Source organism: Pseudophryne corroboree, chromosome 8 (assembly GCF_028390025.1).
Source record: "Pseudophryne corroboree isolate aPseCor3 chromosome 8, aPseCor3.hap2, whole genome shotgun sequence".
NCBI classification, from domain to species: Eukaryota; Metazoa; Chordata; class Amphibia; order Anura; family Myobatrachidae; genus Pseudophryne; species Pseudophryne corroboree.
Window position 1 is genome coordinate 406,827,108 of NC_086451.1, and position 27,371 is coordinate 406,854,478.

The 27,371-nt window shown below is 45.6% G+C and overlaps 1 protein-coding gene across 1 annotated transcript in view; it reads left to right on the plus strand.

The window, feature by feature from the left end:
* The window catches only part of AXL (AXL receptor tyrosine kinase), a 208,195-nt gene that overhangs the window by 20,330 nt on the left and 160,494 nt on the right, over window positions 1-27,371 (plus strand). The window contains exons 2-4 of the mRNA XM_063937829.1: window positions 11,817-12,015; window positions 13,860-13,954; window positions 14,441-14,623. Of these exons, the coding sequence (XP_063793899.1) occupies window positions 11,817-12,015; window positions 13,860-13,954; window positions 14,441-14,623 (477 nt within the window). The remainder of the gene's footprint in view (window positions 1-11,816; window positions 12,016-13,859; window positions 13,955-14,440; window positions 14,624-27,371) is intronic.

A 27,371-nucleotide genomic window follows, 5' to 3' on the forward strand; every position in this document is an offset into this window, starting at 1 on the left:
AATCAGTCACCCTATGGGGGTCATTCCAAGTTGATCGCTAGCTGAATTTGTTTGCAGCGCAGCGATCAGGCTAGAAAATGGCAGTTCTGCGCATGCGTATGTGGCGTAATGCGCACGCGCGACGTACGGGCACAATGAACGATGTCGTTTTGCACAGGGTCTAGCGATGCATTTCAGTCGCGCTGCTTGCTGCAGAGTGATTGACATGAAGTGGGCGTTTCTGGGTGGCAACTGACAGTTTTCAGGGAGTGTGCGGAAAAATGCAGGCGTGGCTGGGCGAATTTGTGACGTCAAATCCGGAACTGAATAGTCTGAAGTGATCGCAAGCGCTGAGTAGGTTTTGAGCTACTCTGAAACTACACAAAAATATTTTGCAGGCGCTCTGCGATACAACCGTTCGCACTTCTGCTAAGCTAAAATACACTCCCAGTGGACGGCGGCATAGCGTTTGCACGGCTGCTAAAACTAGCTAGCGAGCGATCAACTCGGAATGACCCCCTTAATCTATCATTTTATAGATTGTACTTGATGAATGCTATCCAGAAGCTGATTGGCTGGTATACGCAAGTGCGCCACTTGTCCTCTTTGTCACTCTTTAGAAGGCTTGATACATCTCCCAGTATAGTCAGGAGTGTTGGGATTTATTTCCAGTAGACTGTTAGGTCAGATAGGATAAGTACTCACCTAATTACTACAGGGGGAGTGCTAACTAGCAATGTGTGGTGTCCTAAAGTAGGGATGGCCACCTACCATTGATGGCTCACAACCATAAATGGTTGGCTGTTAGTGGTAATCATTTTGCCACAGATGGTACAGAGCCCCTCAATGGATTTTTACTTCTTTCTACTTGGTGCTGGGACACGGAGCCTAGCTCCACCATGAAACACGACCTGCTAAACCTTGCTCCCACCTCTGATTGGTCCACTGCCTGGTGAATAATAAATCATTGATGACCATCAGTGGGAGAAACCACCAATGGTTACCCTGTCGATGGGTTCATTCTATCGGGGTTAACCACCAGTGGTACCATCTTGAAGTGGATGTTTGAGAATGAGTACAAATACTGAAATTGTGCCCAGTACAAAAAACAAAAAGCTACTGGTCTAGATATCTGACTAGTATTTAAGCAAAATAGAGATATTGTACTTGGTAAAAGAGAAAAAAATCTAGATCTTGTAACTTCATCATAATACATACAGTGAGCCTGCTCTAGATACATATCTGTTGATTCTGAACTACTATAAGACATGCAGTAGATGGCTAATCTATCTGGGCAAATTTATTGAGGCCCGGAGGTCACCTTATTTTTGGCATCTTAGGCTCTACAGAGGAATTTTCCACTAGTGTCACGTCAAAAAACAAGAATCACAAAGTAAAATCGTCACTGGAGAACTGGCGGATTGTTTTATTAAAGCATATATTTATTGGAATTTTCCATCTTACTTTCTAGCATATTTTCGGTTGATTACTTTAATATGGAACAGCCATGTCTATATGATATAACCCTCAATAGTGTATTTTCAGACACTGAGTGACCATTTTAATAGCTGATTGTGTACTGAAAATAAAAAATGTGTACAATTGCCTTTATTTCCTAACGCGAAACTGGGAGCAAAAACCAGCTTTATTTTTAAACTGGCAGTTTTTGTGGTGCGTCCTGCCTTTCCTTTATTAGTATGTCATAGTAGAGACTATGGGGGTAATTCCAAGTTGATCGCAGCAGGAATTCTGTTAGCAATTGGGCAAAACCATGTGCACTGCAGGGGAGGCAGATACAGAGCCGGCCCTAACCAATATGATGCCCTAGGCAAGATTTTGGCTGGTGCCCCCTAGCACCACCGCTGGTTCCGCCTCTGACCTTGCACCTCTTTCCCAGCACCATCACCCCTCACCCATAGCAGTCCTTATTTTGGTGTTTGTACCCCCTATATTTTAAATAGGAACAGTTCGCACATTTGGCGCACAGCCCAAAAAGGGGTGTGTTTTTGCTGGCAAGGGGCATGGCCACACAATAGTAACCCCAATTCCAATTACGCCACACAGTACTGCAACTTTATTCACATTTGATCATGCGATAGTGTCCATAATTCATATTACATCCCACAGTAGTATCACTTTACCTTATAAACGTTACTCCTCACAGTAGAGCCCCTTATTCACATTACATCACACTGAATTGCTCATTATTCACATAACACCACACCCTATTGCTCTTTATTCACATTAGATGACACAGTAGTGCCCTTTCTATATGCAACGCCACATAGTAGAGCACCTTATACACATAATGCCACACATTAGTAATGCATTTATACACATAATTCCACACAGTAATGCCCCTTACACATATGAGACACATTATTAATGTCCTTATAAATAGAATGCGCCTTACACATAATGACAACCTTTATTAATGCCCTTTTACACATAATGTCCCTTACACATATGCCGCACATTATTAATGCCCTTATACACATAATGACACACACAGTGCCCCCTACACATTTGCTGCACATTATTAGTGCCCCTATACACATAATGACAACATACAGTAGTACCCTGTTACACATATGCCGCACATTATTAATGCCCTTATACACATAATGACACACATAGTGCCCTTTTACACATATGTTGCACATTATTAATGCATTTTTACATGACACACATAATGCTCCTTACACATATTCCGAACACCACTGCACAACGAACCCACTCACATGCACACAGCACTCACACTGCCACTAACACTGTGACCTCTGCCTCTGCTTGGATACAGATGTGTCCTCATAAATCTTGCCTCAATGCTAATGTTGGGCACCTTTTTTTTATGAAAATGCATCTTATTTGCATTGTTATGTGGCTAGGATGCACAAGCAGCTTCTGATGATTAAACTGATATGCAGCATGCCAATATACTGTGTGAGACTGTGGCTGTATCTGCATATGAAATGCTACATACAGAATATAGGCATGTCGCATATCATTTTAATCAGCAGAAGCTGATGATGCCCCTAGGCATATCAAATGCCCTAGGCAATTGCCTAGTTTGCCTATGCCTATGGCCGGCTCTGGGCAGATATAACATGTGCAGAGAGAGATAGATTTGGGTGTGGTGTGTTCAATCTGCAATCTAATTTGCAGTGTAAAAATAAAGCAGCCAGTATTTACCCTGCACAGAAACAAAATAACCCACCCAAATCTAACTCTCTCTGCAAATGTTCTATCTGCCCCCCTGCAGTGCACATGGTTTTGCCCAACTGCTAAAAAATTTCCTGCTGCGATCAACTTGGAATTACCCCCTATAGACGGTAGTAGAGAGCTGGTAGCAAAGCCAGTGGAAGGGACAGTTTCTGGTTAGTGGGTCATATAACACAGAAGTGACTTATGTTGTAATATTAGGAAATGGTTCATGGTGAAAGGACAAGTTCCAAGTCTTCAGAGGATACTTGATGCCAGCGCGAGTAAGTTGTTTATGTCAGCTTATGTTTTTTTAACTTTTTTGCTTCTTTTTAATGTTTACAATGCAAAAATGCTGGATTTAAGAATGGGACTGGATCTGATATGAGGTATGGTCATGCCCCCTGTTCCACCCCCTATTCTTCATCACTTTCTTCTGCCACGCCCCCTTGTTACGCCACACCTCCACTGTGCCGCCCTGGCTGCCCAAATGTTGGCAGGTATGGTTAAAAGACGCCTACTACCGGCCTCTGTAATCCGCTGCTATGTCTGGGGATCGCAGCATCGGCCGCAGCCTCTAGAAGTCAGATTAGGCTTCCGTAATGGCAGGGGAGTGGCTTCCCATGAGAAGTGTTCTCTCTGCTATGGCAGTCTCAGGGGAAGAAAACTCCTCCCAGTGTCACTGCCTGTCTGTCTGTGATAAGCAGGGAGTGCTTCCAATGGGAATTCACAGCCACTGCTAGGCAGTCCCTGAAAGTGTCAGGTTATATGAGGATTGGGAGGGGCGGGCTACAGTCCCGTAGCCAATAGGTAAAATCCACAACTCAATATAAGTACAGTATAGGGTCACGTACATCTCTGAATTAGACCCACAATCTAATAAAGCACACCAAAAGAAACAAAACAAAAAAGGATTTAGGTAGATTATTCAATTCATAAAAATAATCCTCGAGTGTCCATCATTTTTTTTTTAATGAACATGTACAGTGCCTTGCTAAAGTATTCACCCCCCTTTGCATTTTTCATGTTTTGTTGCCTGACAACCCGGAATTAAAATGGATTGTTTGAAGATTTACATCATTTCATTCACAGAACATGCCTACAACTTTGAAGATGTTTTTGTTTTGCTTTTCATCGTGAAGCAAAAAACAAATAGGGCAAAATAACAGAAAATTTCAGCAAGCATAACTAGCCCCCCCCCCCCCCCCCCCCTGAAGTCAGTACTTTGTAGAGCCACCTTTTGTGGCAATTGCAGCTGCAAGTCACTTTGGATAAGTCTCCATGAGCTTGCCACATCTTGCCACTGGGATCTTTGGCCATTCCTCAAGGCAAAACTGCTCCAGCTCCTTCTTGTTGGATGGTTTTCGCTTGTGAACAGTAATCTTCAAGCCTGACCATAGATTCTCAATTGGATTGAGATCTGGGCTTTGACTAGGCCATTCCAACACATTTAAATGTTTCCCCTTAAACCACTCGAGTGTTGCTTTAGCAGTATGCTTCGGGTCATCGTCCTGCTGGAAGGTGAACCTCCGTCCCAGTCTCAAATTACAAGCAGACTGAAACAGGTTTTGCTCAAGAATATCCCTGTATTTAGCACCATCTATCTTTCCCTCGACTTGGAACAATTTACCAGTCCCTGCTGCTGAATAACATCCCCACAGCATAATTCTGCCACCACCATGTTTCACTGTGGGGATGGTGTTCTTGGGGTGATGGGATGTGTTTGCGCCAGACATAGCATTTTCCTTGGTGGCCGAAAAGTTAAATTTTAGTCTCATCTGACCAGAGCACCTTCCTCCATACGTTTGGGGAGTCGTCCATATGCCTTTTGGCAAACTCAAAACGTGCCTTCTTATTTTTAACACTAAGTAATGGCTTTTTTCTGGCCGCTCTTCCATAAAGCCCAGCTCTATGGAGTGTACGGCTTATTGTGGTCACATGCGCAGATACACCAGTCTCTGCTGTAGAACTCTGCAGCTCCTTCAGGGTTACCTTTGGTCTCTGTGCTACCACTCTGATTAATGCCCTCCTTGCCCGGTCTGTGAGTTTTGGTTGCCAGCCCTCTCTTGGCAGGTTTGTTGTGGTACCATGTTCTTTCCATTTGAAGATGATGGATTTGATGGTGCTCCGGGGGATCATCAAAGATTTGGATATTTTTTTATAACCCAACCCTGACTTGTACTTCTCAACAACTTTGTCCCTGACTTGTTTGGAGAGCTCCTTGGTCTTCATGGTGTGATGCCTCTTGCTTAGTGGTGTTGCAGCCTCTGGGGCCTTTCAGAAAAGGTGTGTTTATACTGACAGATCATGTGACACTAATACCCCTACCCCTTTTACACCGCCAGCTAGTAACACGGGTTATTGCACAGGAACGTGCATAACCCGTGTTTCTGGCTGGTGTAAAAGGGTCGAGTTGGAATAGTCCGGTTCGAGTGACCTGATATTCCAACTCAGGAAGTTTGCGGGTTTGAATACGTGTTTAACCGGGTAGCCGGGTAGCACCCGTGCCAGGCTCCCGGCTGCGACCCGCAATTTCAGGTGTGAAAGCGGTATTAGATTGCACACAGGTGGATTTCATTTCACTAATTATGTGACTTCTGAAGGTAATTGGTTGCACCAGAACTTTTGAGGGGCTTCATAGCAAAGGGGGTTAATACATATGCACGTGCCAATTTTAAAATTTGTATTTATAAAAATTCTTTTTTATATACATTTTTCTCATTTCATTTCACCAACATAGACTATTTTGTGCAGATCCATCACATAAAATTCAGATTAAAAAAAAAATTAAATTATAGGTTGTACTGTAACAAAATAGGTAATAAGCCAAGGGGGGTGAATACTTTAGCAAGGCACTGTATTTGTAAAATAGCACCACCATATTATGTTGGGCATTACAACTGAATCCACAAACGATGGCAGTTTAGATGATTTGTTCCAAATGAGACCCACATGCATGGTCAGTTTGAATGACCATTCAGTCAAATTCCAATAAAAATACATTAGAACTGAATGGACAGGATAGAAAACCTGGCAGGACTATGGCGTACATTGGTGCTGTGGTATATGTATAATATGAGGGTCTTACCACAACAAGGATGCTGCACGTCATTGTGGCCCCGCCCCCTCTACACAGTGCCACTAATCTCAAGATACTTGTTCACTATTCCGGGAGGTCGGGAGTGCCACTCAATTTTTGTGAGCCTCCCGGAAGTATGCTTTTAACTCAAGACACCTCCTGTAGCTTTTGTATATTTTAGCAGAGGTGCTATAGTGCCCGCATCTTTTTTATCCCCACATGTGCTTCAGGTCCATATATGGATTATGTCCCATAGCATAACCTTTGTAGTGCACTCAACATGGCTGCCTACCTGGTACGCTCATGGATAGAATGAAGAATGACATGGATCTGACGGTTATGTTGGGACACTACCCCTAGTGCTAGGATGTGGCAACCACCCATTTTGTGTCATTTCTTCTGAGAGTGACCTATTCTATCCAGGGTAATCCTACGTAGTGCACCCAAGATGGCTGCCTCACCTGGTGCCTTTCATGGGTGGAATATATAACTTATATAGGAGTTATTACCCAGAATGTCTGCACCAACCATGCAGTATACTTATTGTGCGCCCTAGGTTTAGTTTCTCTTAATTATTTCTGTATGTTTTTAAATTTGATGTCATTCCAATACCTTTGTACAATGTACCATGTTTCTGATGTATGTAAAATGACTTTGAGTCCTGCTGGAGAGAAGCGCTATATAAATAAAATTATTATTATTATTGTTATTATTATTATTATCCAATGTGGGCGGTTCAGGGGTGTGGACACTTGACCGCATCAGGGCAGCTCCACAATGTCCAGATTACCAGCATTGTAAAGCAGGAGGCGGGCTACAATGACACGATTCAGCGCAAATCGCATAATCAGTCGCCAAGACTGCCCACTTTTGCGGTCGGGTGCAAGGGGGTGCCGGTGGCTACGGGTGGGGATTTGTTGCCAGTGGAGGCAGGATCCGGGAGATTTGCCCACGTTCCCAGGGAGCTGGGAGTACCACTCGATTTTCGTGAGCCTCCCAGCTGTCCCGGGAGAGTAGGCCAGTATGGGTTAAACATGATCCACAATACTGGATGAGCATGTTACGGAGTTTGTGACCAGTATAACAGTTGTTTTGTTTGTAAGTTCAGACTGGTCACACTGCACTGATAATGTACACTGCACTTGTAAGCCAAGATTAAAAAGTATTTAGACTGTTGTAATTACAATGATACTCTATTGAATGTTGTTCTATGTCCATCTATATGACAGCAAACGTGTTGATGTGTATGATAAGATTCTGCTCTCACTGAGCTCACTGTTGCCAGCAGTTAACCAGTAGCAAGAGAATGGAGAATTTTCAAGAAAACTATAGACAATGGAATTGCAGCGTCTGTTGAATGAGTCAGTGGATCTTTGGCAAGACACAGCTAGTGCATGAGGTGGCTCATTCATCATTAGAAAGAAAAGCGTGATCTAACCACAAAGCATCTAAGCTTGGCCAAATATGGGTCCATCTTTCTTGACCCCCAAATAACAGGACCGATGTCCACTCTGACAAATATGTAGATCCAGATGAGTTCCAGATGACTTCTGTAAGTGTACTCAGAAGAGAACAACACATGGGAGTGTAGAGGTCTTCTACTAAACAGGTTTCAAAACTACTATAAATCATATGTTTTATTATTTCTGTATTTTATTTGTTAAAAACAACAAGTAATAACAATACAAAGGTAATGTAGACCATCCTGATAGACCATATTTGTCATTGGCAGAACATTCAAAGATCACGAGTCAGTACAGTGCATTCACAATTAACAGCCCTGAATTTGACTGTTTTTGTAGTACAGGTTGAGTATCCCTTATCCAAAATGCTTGGGACCAGAGGTATTTTGGATATCGGATTTTTCCGTATTTTGGAATAATTGCATACCATAATGAGATATCATGGTGATAGGACCTAAATCTAAGCACAGAATGTATTTTTGTTACATATACACCTTATACACATAGCCGGAAGGTATTTTTAGCCAATATTTTTGGTAACTTTGTGCATTGAACAAAGTGTGTCTACATTCACACAATTAATTTATGTTTCATATACACCTTATACACACAGCCTGAAGGTCATTTAATACAATAGTTTTAATAACTTTGTGTATTAAACAAAGTTTGTGTACATTGAGCCATCGAAAAACAAAGGTTTCACTAACTCACTCTCACTCAAAAAAGTCCGTATTTCGGAATATTCCATATTTCGGAATATTTGGATATGGGATACTCAACCTGTAATAGGGGATAAAACAAGATGGAATTAGTGGTGGGAAGAAGGGCAGGTACCAAGGAGAAAGGCGGACGTGGTGCATATTATCAGTCGTGAATTTCCCATTAGGAACGTGAGGCACGTGCCTAGGGGCTGCACTTGTTTGGGGGGTGGCACTTGGATGCATGTTTTGTTACTGTCAGCCTGAAATGTACCAGTAGCAAAATATTTCCACTGTACTGTACCATATGCCATCTTGAGTGGCGTGTAAACAGGTAGGTCATGAACATACTGCCCCAGTAAGCTGTTCTACTTAGCAAATACGTATACATAATTAATAATAAAATTATTTCATAGATAGTGGCTACTTTATTATTCTATTAAATTGACAGTCATCAAATAAGGGTTTATAACCAATCAATGAAAATAATAAAATGATGGGGGGGGGGGGCAGCCTTTACTGTTGTGCCTAGGGGCGTCCTCATCCCTTAATTCGACCCCTGCATATTATAGGTGACTGAGGAAAGAGGTCAGAGAAGCAGAGTGCAGGTTGGTGAGGAGAAGGGCAGCAGTACTGGTTAGCTGCCCTGGCAGCACACTCTAGGAAGTACAACCAAGCAGGCTTGGACTGGCCCACACGGGTACAGGGGAAACCACCGGGGGCCCCCACTGCCTGGGGGGCCCCACCTCCTGCTCTAAGGATCAGGTTCCAGACTGTGCACTTGAATTTTACATCATACATATGTTACCTTATACTGGACTATGGTGTATTTTCTACAGTGCGTTGCGGTTATTAATCTGTTAGTAATCTGGTACATTATCATGCATGCAGCAGTTGAATTTACTGTATATATTTATGAAGGGGCCCAAATGTTGCACTTTCTAATGGTTAGTCAAACCAATGAGGTGGCAGGCCACACCCCCTCTGCGGACTGGCCACACCCCTAACATAGGCCCCTACCACAGCATTCCCCCGGTGGGCCCTACATGCCCCAATCCGACACTGCAACCAAGAATAACTTTTCCAGTTTTTTTAAACAAGTATTTATCTATGAATTATGCACTGATGATGATGATGATGGCGCAGACTGTGGAAAGCGGCCACCCGTGGGCTAATACTGACATTTGAGTCGATTGACAGCAGATGACCACATTCAGGGCGTCAACTGTGAGCTGCTGCAGAATTGAACTGAGAATGGCAATGGCTATGAAACCGAGCATATGGGTAGGGGCAGTCTGGTCGCTTGTATGAGTACAATTCTACATGTGGGCTAATGTCTGCATACGGGCAAGTTCCATTCAACTCTGCATTGGCCCCTATATATGCCCACCATTTGGAGGCCAGACATGTATTACTACCTTGTGCTACATTAAGAATCTGTAAGGGTATTGTGAGGGTTCGTGAATATGCAAGTGGGAAGCCATGCTGGTCCCATTTCACAATGCCGGTAATCACGGTCCATCCACTTTTCTGTAACTCTTCCCCCCACACTGGGCTGACCTGGCTGCACCATCCAGGTCAACTATCTCCAGGAATGAAGGCAAAAACAGAACAAGAACTACCATAATCCTTGAGGAATAGGAGAATAGGTTTTCGTCCAAAGGGTGATTCCGGTTTCTTCAGTTTGATAAAGAGAACGCTTTATAACTGAACAGTGCTCTTTGCAAGACTCTTATATGTTGATTTATGTCCGTCTACATGATAGCAAACGTGTGATTTGAATAGTGATGAAATAATCTAATAATCTAAATAATTATTTGAATAATGTGTAGTAATGAAATAGAACAATGAAAAGCATCTACTTCTGCTGTGTTCGTTATTGCCGGAGGTTAGCTTGTAAATTAATACAAAGAGATTTCAAGGAAAGCTGTAGAGATGCGATGACAGTGTTTGGTGAGTGAGTCAGTAGGTCTTTGGCAAGAGCACACAGCAAGTGCATGAGAAAGCCCATTCATCACTGTAGAGAAAAGAGTGCTTTAACCACAGTGCATTATCGGTCAAAGGTTCGGTATTTCATCACAGTGCTTCTCTAGGACAATGGGATCTTTACATACAATGAAGGTTATTTGTGAAACACAGCCGAGCTGCTCTGGAAGCTGCTTTGGTTTTATACGGGTGCTCTAAATGGTCTTCCCAGAGAATGTCAATGCTCCTGATTTTGGAGATCTTTTTGCAAGTTGGATGTGAACCTAGATTGGAGTAGAGGCAGCAAATCCTGAATCTTGTTTTTGTTTTTCTCTGTACAAAACCTAATTTGGCTTAATCCATACTTAGCACGGAACGAGCTGTGTTTGCTCTTCTCCCATTAGTTGGCACGAATGCATGCTCTTCTGCAAACACCACCAGATGGCTTCGCAAACCCATGCCCTTTGGTGGAATTCTTAGACCCAGGGTCTAAGGGGTGGGGCTAAAATGACGTGATTAGCATATAATTGCGTCATTAGACCCCGTCCCCTCCGATGGGTCTGCGGTTTTATGTATTTATCTTCACATTCTACTGGGAAGTGGGCAGAATGTGGAAGGGGTGCTCACTCTTCCAGGGCTGTGAGGGACTACCCAAAAAACTGGGTGCCTGCTGCAGGATCCGGGACAGTAGGCATGAATAGAGTGGGCCCACAAGGCGTGGGGATCAAATGAGATTTTCCCTGTACCCCTGTAGGCCAGTCCGATCCTGCTTCCTGTAACCTTTGCTATCTATACATGACTTAATTTCCCTGGCTCCCTTCTATAATTTCAGCTATGTCTTTATATGATGAGACACAGTTATATGTTTGTCCTTGGATCTAACACAGCTTTGCAATGGTCATGACTACAGAGCGGTGTTGTGTTAAATCCCACGGCCATGAAAATTAACAGCTGTATGAAACGTTATGCCATGTATCTAAGAAACGTTACTATATGACATCTATAAGCCAATAAATCTAAGTCATAACAAGGTGAAATCCTTAAGAGAACATCATTCAGCGAGTTCATTCTATGGTCAATTTGTTTTTGTTTTAGAATAAATTTTTTTTGCATTGAATTGTATTTTGACTGGAAAAAATAAAATGTCACAGAGATGAATTAAATAAAAGTTTTGGTTATTAAATAAAAGTTTTGGTTTATAAATAAAAATGTAAAAAAAGTCAGCAATGTGGGGGCTTAAACGTCTGACAGTAATTGTGAAAAACTTAGAGCAAGTGGCGCTAGGAGAGTGAAGAACACAGAGTAAGGAGGACTTGGCTGAGTAATCCTGAGATTACACTCATAATTTCCTAAATTCTCTGACATTTCCCAATTCCTAGACATAAAGACATTCCAAAGTAAATGAACTAACCACGTGCTTTTATGTCGTAGACATTCATTTCAAGACCAACCCAACCAACATCACCTCTTCGCTCGGGAAGGACGTTGTGATTCGTTGCTCGGTGATTGGTGATGGGGTGATACCGGATATAGAGTGGCTGAGAGATGGGGAAGCTTTGGACTTTGCCGACATCAACCAGTTCCAGATGCCACATGAAGAAGATACCTGGTTGGTCATCAGCGAACTGAGGTTAGTGAAATTCTTGATTAGAGAGCCATGTCTATAGCCCTTGTGCCATCATCTACCATGATGATTCCTCCATCCGCCAATCATTGCTATAGAAAATTCTAGATATGAAGGATAATGTGACAGAGTTGCTGAAAAATGCCAGAGTATTTCAGCTATGGGACAGTATAACAAAAGAGGAAATGTATACAAGTCATGAAAAGCAAAACACAATACGGCAACTATCAACATTAAAGGCCACCTTACATGATACTACAAATAACAAGATGTCCAGTCACCATCATGCAGTGTAAACTAACAGGACATTCTGTATATCCCAACAGGAATGTAAAGTCTAGTGTAACCAGTTGTGGAGCATTCCATTCCTTTATACAGAGATAGTCTGAGCAGAATGTAGGAGGTACACTGATTTCACAGGAAAGGAAGTGTAGAGTAAAAAGTTCAGGTCAGAAAGTGGAAGGAAAATGAAGCAAGATTATAGGAAGCAATGTCTTGTGGTGCGGCCGTCCTGTCACTATACAGTACTATGTTTTATCCTGTTTAGCATTCCTGTGATAATCCCACATGCACATCTTTCCTATTTGGATGCTAACTTCAGTTTGTATTGCAGCTCCATATTCCCATACAGCTCCACCTTTCCTGTACTACAAACCCCCCCCCCCCCCCCACATACACACGTATTTATCACTACACCTCTACCTGTCCTGCAGAGTGTCCCCCGGCTGTGGCATTATCTCTCTGACTAGTGGAGCCCGGTGCTGGTTCCAAAAATACGGGGGACCCCTACGCTTTTTGTCCCCCGTATTTTTGGCACCAGGACCAGGCGTAGAGCCCGGTGCTGGTTGATCAAATATGGGGGAACCCCTGTCATTTTTTTCCCCATATTGTTTCAACCAGGACCGGCTCAAAGAGCCCGAGGTTGGTTATGCTTAGCAGGGGGGACCCCACGCAATTTTTTTCAGATTTTAAAACAATTTAAACACCTTTTTAAGGTACACAATGAAGCCCTGCACGGATCTCACAGATCCGGCTGGGATTCCTTGTGTTTTGTCAGGCAGTGTTTTACTCATCACTCCCGTAAAACACTGCCTGACATTACAAATCACATCGACATCGGAAAATACGAATTTGGAAAAGTAGGCAGCTTAGTGAATGACCATATCAGGATTCAAAAAGTTGCAGTAAAATGCACCCGATACCATTCGAGATCAAACACCCTTAAAAACGGCAAAAACACGAATCTTTGTAAATATACCCCTGGGATGAAGATGTATCAGAGGACATAAAGCCTACTGCCGTCACAAACATACATTTTTGATTGTGATAGGTCTGTACATGTAAGGTTTATGGCTGGCAAAAAGTTGCATGGGGAAGCCTATTAATGTGTATTGTGATGGCCTCTCGGAATGGCGATAGCCGATTGTAATCATTAAAAAAAAATTACATGTACTTACACTTAGGGATGGACATTGATATTTGCTGGTTTAACACCATCTACGTTTTTCTTGTGATGGTAGCGTTTTCACCATTCGATGGCAGGTATCCATCTGTGGATGCTGTGGAAGTGATGGCCATATAATGTCACCATAAAGCTGAATTCACCTTTCTAACATTGAGAATGGTGGTAGGGGTCGCTACTTCACATGCACAAACATCCGTCCCTACATCTATCCTCTCCTGCTGCACTGTCCTGATTGGACACAGACCCGCCTACCCTTTCCCCCCCCCCCACACACACAGAGTTCTGTGTTATTTTATTCACATCTTTTCTTGTACCTGTTCCATGAAAGTATTGACATCACAATAACGTTTAGCTGATAACATTTCCATTCCCCTTCTCTCCGCAGAATCCACTCACTACAGCTGTCAGATGCAGGCTGGTATCAGTGTTCGGTCTCTGGCGTGGAAATCTATTCTGATACAGCATACTTAAAACTGGAAGGTAAGACAATGAAGAAATCATTTAAAACACAAATTACTGATAAAAAGAATCCCCCTTACTGTTTATTAGATTTATGTTGGTTATAAATAGTTTGTTGCATCGGCTTTGATAACTAAAACATTCTTAGGGGGACATGTACTAAGCAGTGATAAAAGTGGAGAAGTGAGCCAGTGGAGAAATTTCCCATGGCAACCAATCAGCTGCTCCGTACAATTGTATAGTATGCAAATTAGAAATGTTACGTCAATGCTGATTGGTTGCCATGGGCAACTTCTTCACTGGCTCACTTCTCTACTTTTATCACTGCTTAGTACATCTCCCCCTTAATCATGTAAAATACTTGGCTACAATTTGCCATAACTGAGATTATGTAACGTGTTCTGTGGGTATTAGACTTTCTGGACTAAGCTAGTGTGAGGGAACCGTGAAAGTATATTCCAGGGCTCGTTAATAATGTACTCATTTCATTTCCTTTGTTACCCCCAGGTCTGCCGCTCTTTACCGATGAGCCCCAGGACATGCATGTGAATCCCAATGTGCCCTTTAATCTCAGCTGTGATGCTCATGGGCCCCCTGAACCTGTGAGCATGATATGGCTGCAAGACGGGGTCCCCCTGAACTCCCTGGATGATGAACTGGCATTGACGCCTTCGCTGCTTCAAGTGAGAGGTGAGAGGCCTGTCTGAGGGGCTGTTATCAGTCTGCAGTACAGGGGTTTGTCAGAGGGGAGGCATTTGATATGCCGGCTGTCGGGATCCCGTCGCTCACCATACCGACGCCGGAATCCCGACAGCCGGCATACCGACAACTATTCTCCCTCTTGCAGAGCCCCACAAGGGGCTCTTTTGCGCTCACCCCACTGCCTGCATGCCGGTGGCTGGGATCCCAAGCGCCGGCATAACGTAGTAGACCCTGTCAGAGAGCCTTCTTCTTCTGGTCTTCTCCCAAAAAATTGACTGATTGTTGGGTGTTAGCTCCTTTGTCCTGCAGCCCATTCATGTGTGTCCTAAATCATTTGACATAAAACACTTTTTATTAGGGTTTTTTTCATAGTTCCATGATTTCCAGCAACAATTACTGAATGTAACACTCATATATGTGAAGATCACATCTTACAAATAACTCGTATATATCAAAATAAATGGAAATGACTTTTACTGTGTATAGAAGATAATTAAGAATACGGAGATCATACTGCCTCTGTTAGCATGTAATGTAAGGCAGGACAGGCCCTGGGCATATGCGACCTAGCTCCAGTGGGGCGCCTTGATTTACTTCCCATTCGGGATTACTCCGGACAGTCCGGAAATCCACCATACTGTCCGGAGTACGGACGAGGAATGTCCAGGTATCTGTGTACTGTTCGGTGGTGCGGCAGGCATCGGTAGTTGCAATTTGAGTCTGGTGAGACTCTGGCCACTGCTCAGCTGTTATGCCAATCAGCTGGCAGCATGGCGTGGCTTTCCCCCACTGACTGAGTCCCGACCAATCGCGATCTGCCACACTCACATATACAATGGCAGTGATACATGGTGAAAAACCACACAATTAAATTCCAGATATGATTAAAATACTTTTATGTGGTATTTCTCAATAAACTCCACTCAATTCTGACAGCTCTTCGGATACCGTCTGGGATTCCTGTAACCATGCTGGAAAGTACCTATTATTTTTGCGATATTTAATTTCCTTGCCAAACACTTTATACATCTGATACAAGCAACTTGGTTTTAGATCTCCTTTATGACAAAGCCTCAAGCAGATGATTCATCTTGTGTAAGCAAAATGGCTGCATTGTTTATAGTTATAAAGTTCTGTGTTTGAAATCAAGTTCTTCATGAAACACTACACTCCTCTCTCAGAGATGTGTATCTCCGAAATGGGTGTGGTATGGAAGGTAGATAGTAACTAGGTCGACAGTGTCTAGGTCGACCACTATTGGTCGACAGTAACTAAGTCGACAGGATTTTTTTTATGTCGTTTTCTTCGTAGAGTGACCGGGAACCCCAATTAGTGCACCGTGTCCCCTTGCATGGCGAGTAGAGGCAGAACTCTGGGAGGCAACGGAGTCATCTGCCGCCGGGCTCCTGCTCTGAAGGGGCACCTCTCCTCCCATTTTGTGACACCATTGAATTAAGTTAATTGATAGCTGCCGCTGTCTTTTCAGTGGCCGACTTCCTCACTGGCCCCTGCACCTTACACATCACACCCTCTTTATTATACACATTTTACAAGTATCACACCCAGGATTAGAAACCACAACCCATTACACTGAAAGCAGACACCTTATTAATGGAGCTGTTTGCTCCTGTATAGGAAATATGAGAAGTCTAACTATATGAAGATACTTCTCTGACAATTACACATAACTTCATATAGTTAGAATTCTCATGCTTCCTGTACAGGAGCAAATAACTCCATCAGTAAAGTGTCTGCTGTCAGTGTAACAGGTCATGGGTTCTAATCCTGGGTATGACTGCTAAGAAATGTGTGATTTAAAATAAAAGACAATTAAATGTATAAATACATTATATACATTTTTTTTTCAGAACACCACACACACACACACACACACACACACACACACACACACACACACACACACACACACACACACACACACACACACACACATATTTATCTTGATATAGGAAATAGGGGGGCACCAATATTTATCTTGCCTCCGGGCAACTGGGACGAACGTACGCCACTGATGGCGAGCGAGCTTCGGGAAAGGTGCTTCGCTCCACAACCGCTGCGCTCGGCACAGGTTACCGTTCCCAGTTGTAGTCCACATAGATCGTTAAGTATGAAAAGGTTCAAAAAAAGAAAAAAATTGTGAAAAACAGGTCGATCTTTTGACCCGTCGACCTAGAACATGTCAACCTAGAAACCCTGTCGGCCTAGTTACTGTCGACCAATACTGGTCGACCTAGATAGTGTCGACCTAGTTATTGTCGATCTAGAGACTGGATCCCCTCCGAAATAGATACTTGTATTCAAACTGAGCATAGGGGTGGGGGGGGGGGGGTATTCAGCACGGATTGCAGATTCTGCTATAAAGCAGAATCTGCAATCCCTACTGTAGCATGCTGGGGGCCGCCCATCGCAGGGTAAGGCCGCACAGCATGCTAACTCCCGCCCCGCGGCTGCAGTCACAATCCAATTGTGGTCACAGCAGTTGTGGATGACCCCCTTCAGCTGCAGCTAGTCTGACGCCATTTTTTCCATAATGTCACGCAGCCGGCCCAAAAATGCCGCCAACCTGCCCCCATTTTACCTGTGCCGCCCCCCGCAATGGTTCGTCGCCGCCCCTGCCCGCCTAGCAAATGCCTATACCTGTCAATCGGGTAGAGGTGTTCTCAGCCAATGCATGTGATCGCATTGGACGTGTCGCGCATTCACAGGACGGGACCTGCGCTTGCGCACTGGCGTCAGGCATGGGAATATTGCAGTCGCGACCTGTATAACCCCCATAATATTAAGAAGATTAGTTCAGCTGATTACTTTATCTTAGTAAATTATACCGTTATGACAGACAACAAATCATTAGTTCCATGTAGCTCTTTGCAGAGGATACATGTGATACCCCAGCAGACAGAAACCCGGGAGCGAGGCAGCGCTCTCCACGCTGCGCTCTCCACACATCGGACCCGGTGGCTCACTTTGCTCGCCAAAGCTTCTATTCCCATTTGCTTGGTGGCGTGGACCAACCAACCGAGTGAGAATACTGAGCATGTGTTGAAATTCCGGGCGTCCGTATTTCACCAGCTGTTAGGATTCTGGCATCGGTCTCCTGTACGCCGGAATCCCGACAGCCAGTATATTATCCTATTTGCAGACCTGTTTTATGATGATAGAAGCACAACATAAACCCTTCTGCTCCACAACATAAACCCTTCTGCTCCACAACATAAACCCTTCTGCTCCACAACATAAACCCTTCTGCTCCATAGCCCTTCTGCTCCATAGCTGCTCCACGGGAGGTTTCTGTCCTCCCTGAGCTCGCCTTAGCCACAGCATTATAGCCACTGCAGACCACAGCAGGCTGATTCCATATCTTACCTCTCTCTAGATGGTTAAGGTACTACTACTAGTATCTTATTCCTCTATAAGAAAATGGTATTCTTCCCACTCTCTTTTACAGCATCTAGAACAGTGGGTCTAATGTTCATATGCAATGGCTGAAGTTCACGCAACACAGCGTTTTATCAGCAGATTGCACATGTGCTACGATCGCAGCACGTACGTGCCAAGGTAATTTTGCGACTGCGCTCGCAGAGCGGATTTCATTGCAGAGTGACAGGAAGTGGCCGCTTGGGGGAGTTAACGGGGAGTGGCAGCAAAAACGCAGCTGTGTTATGGCCATTTTTGAGGCATGTATCTGCCTTCAGCTGCGATCATGTACGTAGAGAAACATGGTGACAGTGTTGCTACTGCCACGGCCAGTCTGCGTAGCCATAGGACTACCCTTAACCTCGATGTTCCTCATTTTTGTGTACAGGCTGTGAATGTGTATGCAATTCTGGGTGCCAGCTTCACTTGCTAACATTGGGGGTCATTCCGAGTTGTTCGCTCGCTAGCTTTTTGTAGCAGCCATGCAAACGCTAAGTCGCCGCCCACTGGGAGTGTATTTTATCTTAGCAGAAGTGCAAACGAAAGGATCGCAGAGCGGCTACAAAATGTTTTTGTGCAGTTTCAGAGTAGCTTCAGACCTACTCAGCGCTTGCGATCACTTCAGACTGTTCAATTCCTGTTTTGACGTCACGAACACGCCCTGCGTTCGTCCAGCCATGCCTGCGTTTTTCCTGGCACGCCTGCATTTTTTCGACCACTTCCTGAAAACGGTCAGTTGCCACCCAGAAATGCCCACTTCCTGTCAATCACTCTGCGGCTGGCAGTGAGACTGAAAAGCTTCGCTAGACCTTGTGTAAAACTACATTGGCCGTTGTGAAAGTACGTAGCACGTGCGCCGCATACGCAGGCGCAGAAGTGCCGTTTTTTAGTTTCATCGCTGCGCAGCGAACATTTTCAGCTAGCAATCAACTCGGAATGACCCCCATTAGCAGTTCCTTAGCCTAGAAAATTGCAATTGTGAGTGCACATGCGTACAAACATGAAGCCCTGTGCTCCACAACATTCTCCCTACCCCAGTATGCATTTTTAAAAAATGTTTTCAGGATATTCTTAGCAATGTCCAATTTAACAATCAATCTGAACAGGTTTAGTATGAAATACCTACAATCAAAATCCCGACAACAATTGGCCGATGGTCATAATACGGACAAGGTCAAAATACCAACAAGGTCAAAATAGCGACATTTAAAATGTCGTCAGGTCAAAAAGTTGACACAAGTTTTTCTTTTTCTTTGTACAATCGATTTTTATTAAAGATTTCAAAGACATAAAAATTAAAAAAGAACACAGACATATTCAAATTTAGAAACATTGATACCAATAAAGTATATAGTCACAGATCTAAATGTAAAAATGCTTAGAGCAAGGATAGCAAGCCAGCAGAGAAATACAGAACCTTCAAAGGTAGCAGCAGCAAAGTGGGCTGGCAGATAGAGCACAACATCTAAGGATCTGGGGATACTGTAATACAATATCGTAGGGTGGCTATGGTGTGCCTGCTGTGAGCTGCACTGTACATCAACAATAAATTGTGTTCTTATATACTAAGAAGTATAAATACTAAAAGAGAACCAGGGAAAGGTAGCCATTAGGCATTGAGTAAAGAAGCAAGGAAAAGTAGGAAGGAAGAAAAGGAGAGAAGGGGACAAGAGGAAGTAAGAGGTACCACTTATTGAGGTATACAAACAGAGCTATAGGGATATTAACTGCTATCCAAGGGAGTGGCTAAGTAGGCCTGGGAGGCCTTGTATTCCAACCAAGGGAGCCAAGTAGAATCAAATTCGCCAGACTTGCCTATCGATGCGAGAAACAAGTCTTCCATTCTCATAAAATAGTCCAGTTTAGCGAACAATGCACGACGTGTAGGGGGGGGGGGTTGGGACCTCCACATGGCCGGGATTACAGCACGTGCTGCATTGCTGAGATGATGCAGTAATGAGTGTTTGTATTGGGACACTGGAATATTAGAGTGGTTAATAAGCCAAAATGCAGGGTCTGAGGGAATCTGAGTTTTAAGAATGTCCTGAGAAATGAGCACAACCTCCCGCCAAAATGGTTGGATCATGGAGCAAGTCCGCCAAATGTGTAAGAGGGAGCCAGTTGTGGAGGAACAACGCCAGCAGTGGGCTGGCGAGGAGGGATACATAGCATGGAGGAGGGAGGGGTGTCTATACCACCTTGTCACAACTTTGTATTGTGTCTCCCGGACCTGGACACAGACAGAGCTCAAGTGAGTTTTTAAGAAAATTCTTTCCCAATCTCTAGATGATAAGGAGATGCACAAGTCTCTCTCCCAGGCCACAGCAAAGGGCGGGGTATCGACAGGTCGGGAATGGCAAACAATTTTATATAGCGTGGAAATAGTGTGGGTCGGGTCTAGGGTTGCAACGCAAAGCTTCTCAAATAGGGTCAACTCCCTGGCGGCGCTGTGAAGTCTAGTATTAGTTGTCAAGAAGTGCCTTATCTGTAGAAACTTCCAAAAGTCCTGTTGAGGGATGTCCCACCTCGCCCTCAAGTCTGTGAACTGTTTGACTCCAGTCGCCGACACCATCTGGCCGACCCTGAACAATCCTGTAACAGCCCATTGAGAAAAGTGGGCGGGGTTAAGACCCGGTGGAAACTCAGGGTTGGCCAGAAAAGATGTCAAGGGGCCAAATTTGGATGAGATGGAGGGAAGACCCCGTAGTGTTTTCCAGGCGGCTAGCGTGGGAGCAATAGTGGGATGGGGGAGGAGTAACTTCGGGAAGGAGGGGAGCCAAGGGAATATTTCCGGGAATTGCTGCACGTACAGGCCCTCCAGTACCACCCATTGTTTGAGCTCGCGACTTCTCGTCCAATCTATAATTCTGCTTAGAAGAATGGCATGGTAATAATGTTTTATATCGGGAAGTTTGAGGCCGCCATTTTTGATTGATTTAGTCAAGTGGAAGCGTTTAAGTCTAGGTCTCCTCCGTTGCCAGACAAACTGTTGGATCAATCGCGAAATGGATCGGAACCAGGACTCTGGGATGCGTACTGGGAGGGCCTGCATTACGTACAATAGTTTAGGAAGGGTATTCATCTTAACTATATTTATCCTCCCAAACCAAGATAGATATCTCATATTCCATCTAGAATAATCATTCCGAATTGTTTGCAAAAGAGGCAAATAATTTAACAGGAACAGCTGGGACTCACTAGCGGACAACTTTACACCGAGGTATGTTATATGAGAAGATTGCCATGAGAAGGGGAAAGAACGTTTAAGGACTACTACGGACTCTGCAGGGGTGGAAATATTAAGAGCGCTAGATTTAGAGTAATTCATTTTGAAGTTGGAAAGTTGTCCATAGAGGTCAAGCTCGTCCATCAGGTGTGGTAAGGAGTCGGTGGGATGGGATACTATGGCTAAAAGGTCGTCGGCAAACAGTGCTAATTTGTACTCTCCATCTCCCTCAACAAAACCTCTGATGTCCTGCTTAGCTCGTATGGCTCTAGCTAGCACTTCAATACAGAGCATAAAGATCAATGGAGATAGTGGGCAGCCTTGCCTAGTGCCATTGCTTATGGTGAATGGTGCAGACAGGGTGCCATTTACGCGTACCTTTGCAGTCGGAGAGTCGTAGAGGGCTAGTATCCAAGCAAGTGCATTGGGACCTAAGCCAATGTGCTCTAAAATTGAGGTCAGAAATTTCCAACTGACCCTATCAAATGCCTTTTCGGCATCAGTAGAGAGTAGGATTGTGGGAGTAGAACTGTGGGAAGCTAAGTGGATAAGATTAAGGATTTTGGTTGTATTGTCTTTAGCCTCTCGGCCCATAACAAAACCAACCTGGTCATTGTGAACTAAGAGAGGTATCAACGTCTTCAATCTATTGGCCAGGATCTTCGCATAGATCTTAAGATCCACATTCAGGAGGGAGATGGGCCTATAACTGGAGCAAACCGAGGGGTCTTTGCCCTGCTTCGGTATCACCGAAACATGGGCCTCCAGAGAGTCACTGGAAAAATGAGAGCCAGATGAAATGGAGTTGAATGCTCTAAGAAGTAGGGGAATCAGTCTATCCGTAAACACCTTATAGTATGCAATAGTGAAGCCGTCAGGGCCAGGGCTTTTCCCGGATGGCATAGAGGAAATGGCGTGATCCAGTTCTTGGGCAGTGAAAGGGGCTTCCAGCAAGCTAAGTTTCGAGGGCGGGAGAACGGGATACTCTATGGACCGCAGATAGTCCCTTATTTTTTGGAGTGAAAGGCGGGGGTCTGCACCCGGGGGGGCACTTTCTAAGTTGTAGAGCAAGGCGTAAAACCGTGCAAAGCACGCGCCAATCTCAGGTGATTTAAATTTGGGGACTCCCTTGGCATCCTTCACAGAGCCAATAAACGAGGCCGAGTGTTGAGTACGTATAGCCTGAGCTAGGACTCGGCCAGGTTTATTACCCCACTGATAGTATTTCTGGTTACATTTACGGATGGAGAGAATTATATTATCCGACAGGAGTTTATTCAACTGTGAGCGGGCTTCCGTCAATTCCACTAGGGTCCTATCTGACAATGATGCCTTGTGAGAGGTCTCGAGGGCGTGAATCCTAGTTAGAAGACCTGAGATCAGAGACTGCCTCTGCTTCTTCTTATAAGTGCCTAGTTGGATCAGCTTGCCCCGGAGTACACACTTATGTGCCTCCCACATAGTTAGGTGAGAGACATCGCCTGTGTCATTCGTGGCAATATAATCGTCTATAGCCTTTTCTAAGGCATCTTTACAAAGTGTGTCGTAGAGAAGGGACTCATTGAGTCTCCAGGTCCATTGTTTGCGGGGACCGTGAGGGAGATCTAGAGTCAACGTCACCGGAGCGTGGTCTGACCAGGTGATAGAGCCGATAGTGGCGTCTATGAGAAGCAGGAGGTGTCTATGGCTAAGGAACAAGTAATCTATGCGGGAATAAACCCGATGGGGGTGTGAATAGAAGGAATAGTCACGACCCGAGGGGTTGAGGGTTCTCCAGGAGTCAGCTAGTTGTTGTGTATGAAGTAACCGTTTGATATGGCGATATTTAGATGCAACAAATCTAGGGGTTTGGGATGATGTGTCAGTACTGGGGTCCAAAGTCCAATTGAAGTCCCCACCCAAGACAGTAATGCCTTGGAACAGAGAGTCCAATCTCGGGAGATGGGAATTGAAAAAAGACAATTGGGCCTGGTTTGGGGCATACATCACTGCAAAAGTAAACAGTTGTTCAAAGAGTTTACAAGTCAAGAGGAGGAGTCTACCCGAATCCACCGTATGTGTGGATACGTCAGAAATGCGTAAATCCTTGGAGAAAATAATAGCCACTCCCTTGGACTTGCTACCTGGGGTATTGCTGTAATATGCCGTGGGGAAATAGCGACTGGTAAGAGAGGGATTACGAATTTCAACTTTAAAATGGGTTTCTTGTACTAACGCAACATCTGCCCTTTCAGACCTCAGTAAACGTAAAAGGCTAGATCTCTTCTCCGGCGTGTTAAGACCACGCGTGTTAAGGAACAGCACTTTAATCCTCCCAGGGACACTCATGGTGGAGTGAAATAGAGCGAATTTCTATAAACCTGAAAGTGGAAGGATAGAAAAGGGGGAGGAAGAGGAGTAGGCATGGAAAAAGAGACAAAGTAAAAAAAGATACAATAACAATGTAATAACATCAGAAGAAGACCCGCAGGGGGGAGAATGAACCGTAGTACTTTCAGCCTCCCTACTGGCAGTGAGCCAAGGGCGGGTTCAATGGGGGAACGGGAGTGAACCGCGCCAGGAGCCATGGTGAAAAAATATGCCCAAAACTGACACAAAAAGGAAGGAAAAAAACAAAACAAAAATAACTTGCATTAAGAGGACCGGACGGCGGGCAACAGGGGCAGCAGAATGATCCACAGCCCCCACCACCAACCGGCCAGCTCAAACAGACAGATTGGTTAGTTAGTAATAACATCCCTCAACAGTCAGAGATTTAACGAGAAGCATATGTGAGAACTCTTGTAGAAGAAGGAGTACCCTCCACCACTGTTGTAGTAATAAGAGACTCTTGAAAGAAGCAAAAACAGTAACATTAAAACAGAAGAGTCCTCAGCGCAAGGTAGGCTTGGAGGGGGAAGCGTTCGGTTGGCTTCTCTTCTTGGCGCCGCGTACCTCATGCCATGGTTGTAGGTCAGGAGCCCTTTCAGGGAGAGGGACATCAGGGAGAGAAAACTCCCAATCTGGAATGTCCAACGGAGGTAGACCTAATGAAGAGCAGAATGAGGAGAGGTCTGCATGAGAAGACAGGGTGAACCATTTTCCACAGGAGCAAGCTTGGAGGTTAAAGGGGAAACCCCATCGATACCGCAGTTGACGTTTCCTCAGTTCGTCTGTTAGGGGTTTCAAGGATTTCCGTTGCTGGAGCGTGTACCAGGAAAGATCTTGATAGAGGTTGATGTCGGAGCCGTTGAAATCAATTTTGGCCAGTTGACGGGCTTTGGACATAATCTCCTCTTTCTGGGAGAAATAATTAAGCCGGCAAATGACGTCTCGGGGCCTGTCGGTGGTGAGGCCTCTCGGTCGGAGGGCTCTGTGGGCTCTGTCAAAAGTGATAATGTTGCCTGAATCTTTATTCAAGAGTTCGCTAAATATCTTGGTCAGGGCATCCACTACCCAGACTGTGAAACGTCTTCCGGGAGACCACGGATGCGGATATTATTCCGTCTGCCTCTGTTATCGATATCCGTCATCCTAGACTGTAAAGCACGGATTTCCTTGGATTGAGCAGAGATGGAGTCTCTCAACAAGGACATACAGGAGACATTGGCTTCTTGGTCTTCTTCCAAGTTCACTACGCGATCAGACAGGTGTGAGATTTCGCTTTTAATGGAGGCGAGCTCATTCCTAATGGTGTCTTGAAGGTCTTGCTTAGTGGGAAGTGACTTCATGAAGGTCAGAATTTCCCGGAGGTCCCGGCCTCCCGCCGTACCGGGGTCAGCCATGTCGTCAGCCGGATTTGAGATCGAGGAGGCAGAGGGAGACGTCGGGGGGTGGGGTGAAGAACGGCTCTCCATCTGTGGGGATATTGATGGATGAAGGAAAGGCCTCAGGTCTGCTTGAGATCTCGTGGATTTTTGAGATCGGTTGTTGTTGTTGCTCCATTTCGAGGATTTCGAGGTACGCCTCATGTTCCAGGGAGATAGCAAGGAGGGTGTTTGCAATAAACTCAAGATGCGTCAGAATCAAGAAGATACATAGATCAGCATGGCTCCCAGGGAGCAGTCACTCCCCGCGGACTGGTCTCAGGTGATCATCAGGTGGCCTCACGGAGAGCAACGGAGGACGAGAGCACGAGGTATTGCATTACTGCGTGGAGCAACAGCGTTGGCAGCTTGTGGCAAACTTCGGGGAGCTCCGACGGAGGGGGGTGTCAATTAGTGGAGGTATGTAACGGGGGAGACAGAGAGCCTCTATAGGGGGGGGGAGAGGGATTCGGAGTATGCACCCCAAGTAGGATTCACCTGGCAGAGAGGAAATCTGTGTAGCGCTCACAGGACACAGGGCGATCCGCAAGGACACCAGTGAGTCCCACTTGCGCAGTCCCAAGCTGGGCCGCTACAGTGCCCGATATAAACAGTGTGCAGGGCCGGGCGTAGCCGTGGGCCGTGGTTGATGGGCCCTTATGGGAACGGTTTCAGCTCCAGAGGGCAAGAAGGGGTTGTGCAGGGTGCGTGGGGGGTAGTCGGGTAACAGGTGGAGTCGTCCAGAGCACGGGGCTACAACCCCAGGGGACGGTTGTATGTGGACAGAGGGCAGAGGGCCGTTGTAGGTCTGGTGGACTGTCCGCAGCAGGTGAGGGAGCAGTCCGACAGGAGGTCGCAGGGAGGGGAGAGGAGAGGAAAGCGGCTTATGCAGGTGGGGGTGGCGTGTGAGGCTCACCTGGGCTCTGAGGGACCCCGCCGCCAGAACACCGCCGCTTTTCTTTATAACACTCGCAATCCAAGATGGCCACCGCCCGGGCTCTGGGGCTCCCGGCAAGGCTTCACCAGGGTCCCTCGTCTCTTCCTCTGCTCAGGTAGCGTCTGCCGTGCAGGCGGAGCAAGTCAAGAACTCCCAGGTCCCTGGGCGCTTATGGGAAACGCCACCCGTCAGGTCAGCCTCCAGGCCACGCCCCCGAGGTAGAACTCTGCAGTGTGGGGGGGGGGGTGTAGGAACCAGGGCCCCGATTCCCCCCAGCCCCGTTTATTATCTGTAGTGTGGGCGTACAGCCCACAACCGAAATGGCGCCGCCAGTCCCCCAAGCAAGGCCTCCACAACAGAGGCACCAGGAGCCCCCGGAGCGAGCCGGATCGTTGGCGGGGAGGGTGAGTGAAACCGCAGGTGATAAGGCGGCTCACAGCCAGGGGGGAGAGAGGGGCTTTGCGTGCGGCCTCCCAGCCTCCGGCGCGCGGGAGACGCGTCCGCGCTGAGTAGCGGGTCCCCGCTCCGTGCGCCGAGTCTCCGCTCCGTGTAGCGCAGGCGACGGGGGGTTCCCGCAGCAGGCCAGCCAGGCACAGGACAGGCGTGGGAATGGTCGGTAGAAGTTGTCCTTCCCGAGCTCCGCCGCCGATCGGCCCGCACACCCGCACTTCCGGCCGGGGGGAAATCACACCACAGTCCCCGGCTCTCTATGAAGGGGAGGGCCGCAACCTGCATGAACCCTTAAAAGGGCTCCCCGGCTCCGCAACCCAGACCCTCTGGTCCCAGATGATAGAGGGAGGCAGTAATATATATTAGAGGGATTAAGGACCCCCTAAAGCGGTTTTATTGTATTAAAAAGAGCAGGGCCGGCAGGAGCTCTCTGAGATCACCTCCTCACAGCTCACAGGCCAGGCCACGCCCCCCCCCCGACACAAGTTTTTCATTGGGTTTTTTGTGTGTGTATGTCGACATAGGTCGACATGGACACCTTATAAGTGTAGCACGTCCCCTCTCAAGGGCACGGTGCCTCCCTGCGCTCGGAACACTATTGTATTCCCCCTCCAGGTCCACTGGGATGGTAAAGTATGAAAAAGTCAGTTTCAATGAGAAAATCATGAAAAACTCACGTTGAATTTTTGACCTGTTGACATTTTAATTGTCGGTATTTTGACTTTGTCGCTGTTTTGAATGTCGGGATTTTGACCATGTCTTTTTTTTTTCCTTGTCGGTATTTTGACCATCACTCAATGGTTGATGGTATTTGATTGTAGGTAAATTGACCACATCCCATCTGAACAATTACGCATGCAATAGTGTACAATTATTTGTGCAATTCCTAGTGCAATTACCATG